Source organism: Anneissia japonica, unplaced genomic scaffold, assembly GCF_011630105.1.
Source record: "Anneissia japonica isolate Jap-2015-1 unplaced genomic scaffold, ASM1163010v1 scaffold288171_len29523_cov121, whole genome shotgun sequence".
Taxonomy (NCBI): domain Eukaryota; kingdom Metazoa; phylum Echinodermata; class Crinoidea; order Comatulida; family Comatulidae; genus Anneissia; species Anneissia japonica.
In genome coordinates, this window is record NW_022735810.1 from 12480 (window position 1) to 22677 (window position 10198).

Genomic DNA, 10198 nt, shown 5'->3' on the forward strand with positions numbered 1-10198 from the left:
TGCTGCAGATAACTAGGCCTACGGTGGCAGTAACTGAAGGTAATCTAGGGCCAATCTCCTTGCCGCGCCTAGTTTAATGGCTGGAGCCTAGCGCAGATGATATCGCTCTCCTCTACGCCTAGACTGGCGAGGCAATACGAGAATAAATACTGAAAGATTCAACGCAACGCAACTCAACGCAAACGCAACGCAACGACAACGGGTAAAACGCGTTGGGATTTTTGCAATAAAACTGGCCGGTACTGTATGTCATTCCTCTACTTTCTTAGTGGAATAACGTTTTTAAAACTTATTTCAACTATCAAAAAATGTTCAATGACCGTTGTTTTCTGATAATCTCTCAGTACATTATTTGCATCTGTTGTGTAACTGTATTTGTTATTGATTCAATTCTTGTTTATTACAGTATTTAAATATTTGAAGATTTAAAAAAAAAAATATCATTTCTATTACTGAATTTTTTCATTGGAGCCATTTTTACCTACTTGTCATTTAGGGCCATTTTTACTGGGGCCATTTTTTTCCGGGGCCATTCTTACCTACATTCGCACTGACCATGTGGGGACAATTATCAAAATATTGTGAATTACAAATAACTACTAACCACATTTCATTTACTCCAACATGTTTAAACATGTATTTTCAGCTCCAAAATATAAATGAACATCCTATGAAAATGTACCATATCATTTGAGGAACATCAAAATTTTCACACAAAATATAGTTAAAATATAAAAGCAATTAACCAGAAACATATTGCAATTCAGAGGTTCAGTATAAATGAAAGTAAAATGAAACATGATATAGGATTAAGAATATATTTTATCTGTTACATGCAATATTATATAACAACCATTGAGTTGTTAATTAGAATTCCTTAATTTTTATCTGAGAGTGAAGCCTACCTGACAGTGATTTATTGAGCGAGCATGGTGCAATGTGTGTGACCATCCTTAATTACCTTACTTTGTTCAAAACAATGATACTTTAATAAATGTGACTATCATTATTATTATTAATACCATATTATTATCAGAATTTTGTTTGAGTTACGGTTTTTGTAGTAAAAACAGTTGATGTTTTTAAAGAAGTGCTAATAGTTTAAGACAGGGTAGTTGTCACAGTAGCATGTTTGCAGTTAAGTGGACCAAATATATTGATATATCAGTAATCAGTCAGCATTACACTTGAACATAAACTAAAAAGGTGGATCCATAAAATAAATACAACTAGCAGAATTTTAATAGAATGTAACAAAAAGAGAAAGAAAGTGCAATTTAATATTCAAATTGAAATTTTATGTTATTTATGTATTTTTGAGAAATGTTTAATGTGATTTTAAGGTAAATTTTGACTGAGATCTTGTGAATTCTGTGACATTTTAATGAATTTGAAACTACATTTATATTACATATGTTTGGATATGTGATAACTTTTATTAATATTTTTCTTTTAAACGTTTACATATTAAAAAATTTCACTTGTATATGCAGGTCTCCCTCTAATTAAAGACCACCTCTAATTAAAAACCACTCTTTTGTGGTTCCATATTACAAAATGTCTTTTATCTTTATAATTCTAATTACAGACCAAAGCTCCCAAAAGTAGTCTTTCATTGGAGGGGGACCCGTATAATACAAATGGAAATTTTATTTACTTTTGAGAGTTGTTGATTGTGATTTCAATGTGAATTTTGCTCGAAATCTTGAACTTGGTGTCATTTCAATTGTGAAATAATTAAATAACTATTTTTATAACGGAATGAATTTGAAATTCAATTTATATTTAATAGGTTTGAAATATGTCAAAACTTTTATTCATTTTTTTTTAAATGTTCAATTTAAAAAAAAATTTCAATTGTATATATATTTGGCCAAATAAAAAATTAATTTCTGGGCCAAGTCCGATGAACCTAAAATGTTCGAAATTGGGAGTTAGCATTTTTTTTTTACAACAAAAATATTTTTTCAATGAAGCAAAAAAGGCCGGAAAAGGCCTATCTTGCGACGATAGGCGATTGAACAGTGTTACGCTATCGTTCTGCTCTTCAATACAAATTTATAATGGTCTTTGCATTTTCTAATTTTTAGGCATAAACTGACCTACCCATTTTTTTATTTTCCCAAAATGTGGTCAACACAATTTATTTTTTGTGAACTGATGATAATTATTGGTATTGACAATAACAATAAGAATTAAATTGTTTTTATTTATTTTTTCAATGTGATTTTGTGGGTGAATTTGGTAACATTTTAATTTTAAGATAATATTTTTTTATAATTGAATAAACTTGAAAATCCATTTTATATTTAATATGTTTATGTAATAATTAAATAGTTTAATAAAATAAACTTTGAATTAAGATTACATCTAGGTTTCTTTATAGTTTATTTTTATTGCAATGTAATATATGTAGTTATTATTGTAATATCCTTTACATTTAATTTAATGATGATTTTAAGATTGAAATGATAATGATAATGATGTTAAGATTGAAATTAATGTACATAAAATAACTACATTTTCTTTTAAAATCGATACTATTTTATTGTTTCAAATTGGGTATTTTGATTATGGTGAGTATTGTTACTTTTACAATTTATATACAAATATAATTCACATGTAATTAATGGGCCAGCTGCATTCTTTTAAAATTTATAGTTTCCATTATTTCACCTTTGGCTTGGCACTTTTTCTTAACTGATATAATTTTTTACATGTTTTAAATGTATTGAAATTGTCCATCAGGTTATGTACGAGTTAGCCACAGCCTTTAAAATACATGCCTACCTGGGGATGGTCTTTGAAGGCTTTGCATCGGGTGTTTACACTGCACAGCTAATCTCAACGAATTGGCCATCGACTGGTTCCGGATCTGTGCTTGGGGCTGCTGCAGCTGTTGAGGCAGGATCATGTGTCTTGCTGGTGGTGGTTGCTGCTGTTGATGACCAGACATTGCACTTTCTCCCATACCAGTTGCTGATCCACCATATCCTAGCAAAAGACAAATTTATTAATTTTAAAGAACATATTTCTGATTAAATAAGATGGTTAAAATGAGAGCTGGAATTTTATTTAGGTAAGAGCACTGTGTTCCTGACTGGACATTAAATATGCTATGTAAATTCCTTTATTAAACTTACTTTGATTTATGGTATTGGATGTATGGGACAGTTTATTATTTGAAACAATTATAATGTTCTCAAAACATGTATGCCAGATGCATTACATTTTCCAGTTTTAGAGCTCATTCTCATTTATTTTTTATATATTTAAGCTGTATACTATAACTATAGCTCACCCCTTAAGCATTGATAAAGAGAGCACGAGCTATTAAAATATCACTTTTATTATATTCTATTAAAATTGTGTTCCGCAAGTCAATCTTCAATGATTGTACATCATCTTCTCATTGTTTATGCATTTTATTTTAATTGGGGCACACATGCAAATCCACTCTTCAATATATAGTTTACCACACAGTCTATCGGAATATTTTAAGAACTATTTATAGAGCAAGATTCAATGATAATTTTAATTTATCCATACCCAGACATAAAACTAATTTAGGCAAATTTGAAATTAAACCTATGGAGTTTTTTACTTACTGATTTAAAAGAGATCACTTCAAGAAATGTTTTTGTTTCAAAACTTAAAACCCTTTCTTTGTTATCAGAGTATTGGGGCTATAGCTTGGTCTTTTTTACTATTTTATTATTTAATTAATTATTGAATTGTATTGTTTAGGTGTAGGAGTTAAGGAGTAGTTAAGAAAGTTTGATTAAGAAAAATCTATTTCTTGGATCCTATATTGTAATTCATACCATGTTGTATAAGATATGTTGCAATAAAGAAAATTACAAAAAGATACGATATACAGCAAATGTACATGAATTGACTTGATTCTCCAATTTACTGTACTACATGTGTAGCAAAACCTATTATGGGTATTAAACATTTGTACAATACTTTTTTTCATCTCAACTTTAACATGTTATTTCACAATTGAATGCAGATCAGTTACAAAATGGAAAGCAATAAAAAATGCTTGAAAAATAAAATCATACAACAAAATTACTAAAACATAAAGATTCATTTTACTATTAAAGTTGTAACCATGTGATGAAAAGTTAGTCATTCTTTTCCCTTCCTATAAATCTAAAATATGAATTGATATTCACATCGTGCCTGCAAAAAATTGATATATTGCTTTTTGAGACCAGTAGGTTTTGAATCCCACACGCTTTTATTGAGTGCATCAGTATTGCACTGTGTCTATAGGCTTGGGAATAAGCGTAATTATAATATAGATAATATCAAGTAAAATATACTGCTATAACTTACTCTGAGAAATGTGTAACATGTTGAAGGGTGTGTTTATGAGGTACATGTGTACTACTACCACTTACCTAAGCTGATATAGTGTAGCTCTCCTATTTGACCAAATAACATTAGACCATATGGATTGGAGTTTTCTTTAATTTTTGTGACCAAGTAACCCTGCTCTGTGCTTTTTCTCTGACTCGTCACAATGTAAAAGTTGTGATTTAATATTCGTGACAGCCCACGTACGGCTACTTCATCAACAAAAGTACCACCTTTACTCAAATCATCTAGATATTTGTCATCTATAAGGCTGGTCAATGGGTCTTTTTCATCCTGAAAACAAATTTAAAAATTGTATAATTTTCACAATATATAAAATAAAAATACTATGATTTATGGATAATACTATGGAATAAATTGCACTCACCAAATGTCGCAAGTAGTCTACTAAATCAGCCCTGAGTTGTGCAGTAGATCGATTTGGTAAACACAACCTCTCAAACTGATCTTGGATGCAGTATAAAAAACAGTTCCCATCCCCATCAACATTCTTTCTTATAAACATGTTTGACAGTCTTACGTTATCTTTCAAACGGTTATAAAAAGATGCGTATGTTTCATCATCTTTTCCATAGACCACTGTCCTATTCACTGAGAACAAAATTATGACACCAAACGTTACATCTTCTATTTAAATTTTCAGAGTATACGCTATCAAGTTCGGTGCTGGCTCTAAATGTTGGATAAGTAAGTGAGGTGGCGACTCAATTTTGAACCTCCTAAAATTTGGCGAAACGGTTAACTGCTGGAGAATGAAGTGTAGAATATTGGAGTACTCACAATCTTGCTGGAATTAGCAGCAAAAAGTTAATTTGAACTGTAAATGACTAAACTAAACAAATTTATTTACATCATAGCATAATTCAGTTACATAAGCCACACCATACCATACAAGTTGTTTTTAGATTGGCACATCTCCATAGAAACAGTAAAAGTAAAGATCTGCAGATCATTAAAGTAAATAGTATACAACGCAAATGTTGTTTCTAATTTTTTTGGTTTAGAATGAAGGAGCTACTGTCGGTAATGAATATTAATTAACTAACTTTATCAAACATATTTTTTTAGAGCCATTTAATTGAATACTTACTTTAAATATAAAAAAAACAAAGCTTATGTTTTTCACTACTATTTATGCCAGTTCTAGGTTTAAAAATATTTCTGTATCGTATAATGATGACATTATTGAGAGAGTTAATTCTTATAAGTATTTAGGTGTAAACTTTGATCCCCAATTAAAAGACCATATTGACAGCCTCTCTTCAAAGATTTCAAAACGAATTGGAATAATCCGTCGTGTGAAACACTACCTTCCATCACACACTCTCAATATGTTGGCAAATGCACTAGTTATCCCCTTATTTGATTATTGTTGTTGTGTATGGTCTAATTGTAAAGTTGAATTTTCAGACTCTCTTCAAGTTTTATTAAATAGATTAGGTAGAATATTATTATCAGTTGATATCAAGACTCCTGTTAGTAATATTTTAAATTCCCTTAGATGGAGCAGACTCAATAATAAATGGAATGAACAAATTCTTATAATGTTATTTAAGTGTCTAAAAGGAAATGCTCCATCATATTTGTCAAGCAAATTTATTTATACTGAAGAAAGCCATAATCAATGTACACGAAGTCAAAGTAATAATAATTTTGTAGTACCTAAATGGAATACTTCACAAGGTAAAAAAACATTTAATTACAGATCAACCAAATTATGGAATTCTCTACCTAATAATATGAAAACTGACCTCCAAGATATGACAATTTCCACATCCAAACAAATTATTTTAAACTTTATTTAATTATCAAATTCATAAAATTTATTAAACCTTCTTTTACCTTAAAATTAAGTCTACATTGAAATTTTTGATTATATTACTTTCCCTAAGTTCACTCCTGCTTTTACATTTTAGTGCATGCATATCTATTGCAGATTTTGTAATTAATTCTGTAATTCCAAATGTAAAATTTAAAGATAAACTTATCTTACATTTATTAAGTTATTTTATTGATTGTATATTTTACTTTTGTTCTGTATAACAATACATACTTAAATTCTACAATGAAAATTTCTTGTTTTACATTTATTAGTTAAGTTATGTTTGAAAATTGTTGTTACTTTTGTGTGTCAAGCTGAACCACTTTGGAAACCAGTACATTGTATTGAAAATGTATTTCAGAATAAAGAAAAAATACATACATACAATGTCAAGTGTAATATATACTGTATCATTTAGCACCCAGTACGTACCTTCATTTAACTTTTGTCGTTTTGCTGTTGATGGTTCTTCATTACCTGTACAAAAAAAACGAGAATTGGCCTCATCAGTGCAGCTGGGGTACAGATCAAGACGAAACGTTCAACCAGTTTAAGCAGGGCCTTGGCTGGCTCCACGTTTAACTTACTCTATCACACATATTTTTTAGTTCAACTGCAGTACCGCTAATGAACACAAAGTCAAACCAAGGCAATATAGATACAGCCCAGGTTTGAATGCAAATAGTGGAACACAAGCTATGTGCCTACTCGATATATATACACAAACATACAATATATAATATTAATTAATGTAATACTCTATCAAACATATCATTGCTAGAGAAACAAATTTTAAATATTAATGTCAAGTGTAATATGCTGTATCAGCACCCAGTACATACCTTCATTTAACTTTGGTCGTTTTGATGTTGAGGGTTCTTCAATACCTGTACAAAACCAGAAATTGAGAATGTGAACATTAACAGCATAGCTACACAAGAACACAACAAACACAGAACAATAGTCTGAATTTAACACCAAGCTAGAAGTATGAGGTAATAAGGCTAGAGGTCCGGTAGGCCCTACAGGAATCATTAATTTGGGTCTAAAGATCCAATACCGGATTTCTTTGCCTTAAATACTGTAGATCTGTTTTTTATGGTCTCCAAAATCGGGCAGTGGATTTCAACCAATCATAAAGCAAGACACGTCTAGAATGACATGACGAATTACATGTACATTATTCGCATTGATGTAGCTATAATTAATTATGATGCCACAACTTGGGCAATTTCAAATATTATTGTCAAATAAAACATAACATTTAGCACCCAGTACATACCTTCATTTAACTTTGGTCGTTTTGATTTTGATGGTTCTTCATTACCTGTATAAAAAAACAAAAATGAGAATGTGAATGTGCATGACTGATTGACATTCAGGGCTAAATATCTGTATTAGTTTCGTTTATCTTGCAACATGTAGATTTGTTTATTTTATTTTTTTTTTTTTTTTGGGTCTCAAAGATTCAGCAGTGGATTTTCATAGTTCAGTCACACAAAAGTGATTGACACATCTTCATAAAGACAGAAAAGAAGATTTGCAAATCATGATACTCATTCTTTATAAAACAAATAGAATGCAACAACAATTTTGTTCCTAATTTTTTAGCTAAGAATAAAGGACTACCACAGCCAAAGGATTTTAATGAATATTAATTAATGTTTTTTATTTATTTTCTGGCAAAGCCACATTTATTTACAACATTAATTAAAAAACATTCACATATATACCAATGTATGAACATAAAAAAACTGACCATTCAGAGGATGAGTAGAAATTAAAGTAAAATGAATTATGCTATAGGCCTAATAATATATTTTATCAGTTATATGCAATATTATATATACTATTGAGTTATTGAGTTAATAAGAGTTCCTTGACCTACTTGAGTTGCACCTGAGAGAGTGAAGTCTACCTGATTTATTTCATGAGTATGGTGCACTGTCTGACACGTCCTTAATTACCATACTTTACATTATATTTTAGTAAGTGTAACTTTATTATTATTATAAATACAGTATTATTAAAATTCATAAATAAACATTCTAAATTCAAATCCTATGAAGACAACAATTATACCTTAATTAATTTAATAGTTTACAAGGCTAAAACGTCAAACAAAAAAGGCAATGCAAAGCTAGAAATATTAACAATGGACTTTATATTTGATTTGTTAGCCTTAATCCCACCGTGAAACCCAAATGGCATTCATAAATGATGTCAATCTAATGTGACACCTTTAAGAATTATTATTATTATTATTATTTATATAATAATAATAATAACCATAATAATAACCAGAACCCTGCGGGTGCGTATGTTCCTTTGCACGTAAAAAATCAATGTACATTTATTTGGGAATTGTAATAACTTATTGTATCTTTTTTGAATAATGATTGTGTAAGGTAATACAGTATTTTCATTTTCAGTCAAAAAAATCAGAGGCGGATCCAGAAATTTATGGAGGGGGAGGGGGTAAGGGGTTCTGAGAAATGCAGGGATGTCGTTATGTAGGGCGGAGGTGGGCGGCGCCGCCCACTCTTGACATCTTGCGCCCATCCTAAAGCTATTATCAAGGCCATCCGCCCAGCCTCATACAAATTCTCCGGCCCCCCACCCCCCTTAAAATTATGAAGAAACACAAGTTTTTGCTCCATAAACCGTATTTTCTGGTGAATAAGCCGCAAATTTTATACGAGATTTTCCCCCCGAAGTTTGGGGTGCAGCCTATACACCGGTCGTTAACCTACTCTCAAAAATTTCAGATCGTGAACCGCAGCAAAAATCAGGCGCCGTCTGTCTAGCTTGGGCCCATGCTCCTACAAACTATCCCAATTAATTAGCCTAGGCTTTGAAGGCTAGTATTTGTAATTTACTCACTATACAGCGCTGTACTATCCTACTACATTTTCTACGACAATCAAGCAATGGTTTTTTGTTGTTTAAATAATTATTTTCATAGTTACGTTCACTCAAACAATTTCGAAACCGCTCAAAACTGTTGAAACTTTCTGTTCGACGTCTGGTTCCCGGTGGCTTGTACCGTTATAGAAAGAATTTTGATACCACTATATTTCAGAATAAATGCTTGTGAAATTAATTTATGCAATAAAAACACGAGTTTTTTTGAAGTTGTAATAATTATTTTACTGGAAATTAATTGAAGAAAGGCATACGTTCGTCCGTCTATCACATGCCTCCATCACATGCTGTATATGTGTATAGATGGTCAGTCCATCACATGCTGTAAATTTATGTGTCCATAATTTTAAGGTTCTCCCCCACCCGGGACTGTCCATCAGATACATGCCTCCATCACATGCTGTATATGTGTATAGACGGTCAGTCCATCGGTACTAGGACAATTACCCCCGGAAAATTAATTGTAATTGTCCTTGGTGCGTATGGTGATTCCCAGGGCGGGGGGTGATTTTCCAGGGGGTAATTGTCCGGACACGCAGTCCATCACATGCTGTAAATTTATGTGTTCATAATTTTAAGGTTCTCCCCCACCCGGGACTGTCCATCAGATGCTGTATTTTCTAACCATTATTTTCCCAAACATCATTTGATGAAGCTATGCTGCAAATTTATGTGTCCATAATTTTAAGGTTCTCCCCTACCCGGGACTGTCCATCAGATGCTGTATTTTCTGACTATTATTTTCCCAAACATCATTTGATGAACTCCCGTCCCCCCACCCCCGGCCAACCCTTAGGTTCATCCGTCCATCACATGCTGCCCCCGCCAATCCTTAGATTTGTCCGTCCATCACATGCTGCATATTATGTGTCCAGAATTTTTAACCATCTTTTCTTGGAAAATAATCCCACAAATGTTGATTTTATTGCTTGACGGCAGGCTGGTGGTAGGCCAAGAAACCTACTTTACGTAATGGTATAGTACAGTATATCAGATGTGTCTAGGCCTACACCAGGTCCGACGGTGTCGCCCAAAGAGAAGCCTACATTACGTATGTGTCTAGGC

At 31.7% G+C, this 10198-nt stretch overlaps 1 protein-coding gene across 1 annotated transcript in view; it reads right to left on the reverse strand.

Annotated features, from left to right (window-relative positions):
• Window positions 1-10198, reverse strand: part of LOC117116685 — a 21104-nt gene that overhangs the window by 8096 nt on the left and 2810 nt on the right. Inside the window, exons 4-9 of the mRNA XM_033260775.1 lie at window positions 7491-7535; window positions 7051-7095; window positions 6641-6685; window positions 4754-4977; window positions 4410-4659; window positions 2791-2994 (exon numbers count right to left, since the gene is read on the reverse strand). Coding sequence (XP_033116666.1) covers window positions 2791-2994; window positions 4410-4659; window positions 4754-4977; window positions 6641-6685; window positions 7051-7095; window positions 7491-7535 — 813 coding nt within the window. The remainder of the gene's footprint in view (window positions 1-2790; window positions 2995-4409; window positions 4660-4753; window positions 4978-6640; window positions 6686-7050; window positions 7096-7490; window positions 7536-10198) is intronic.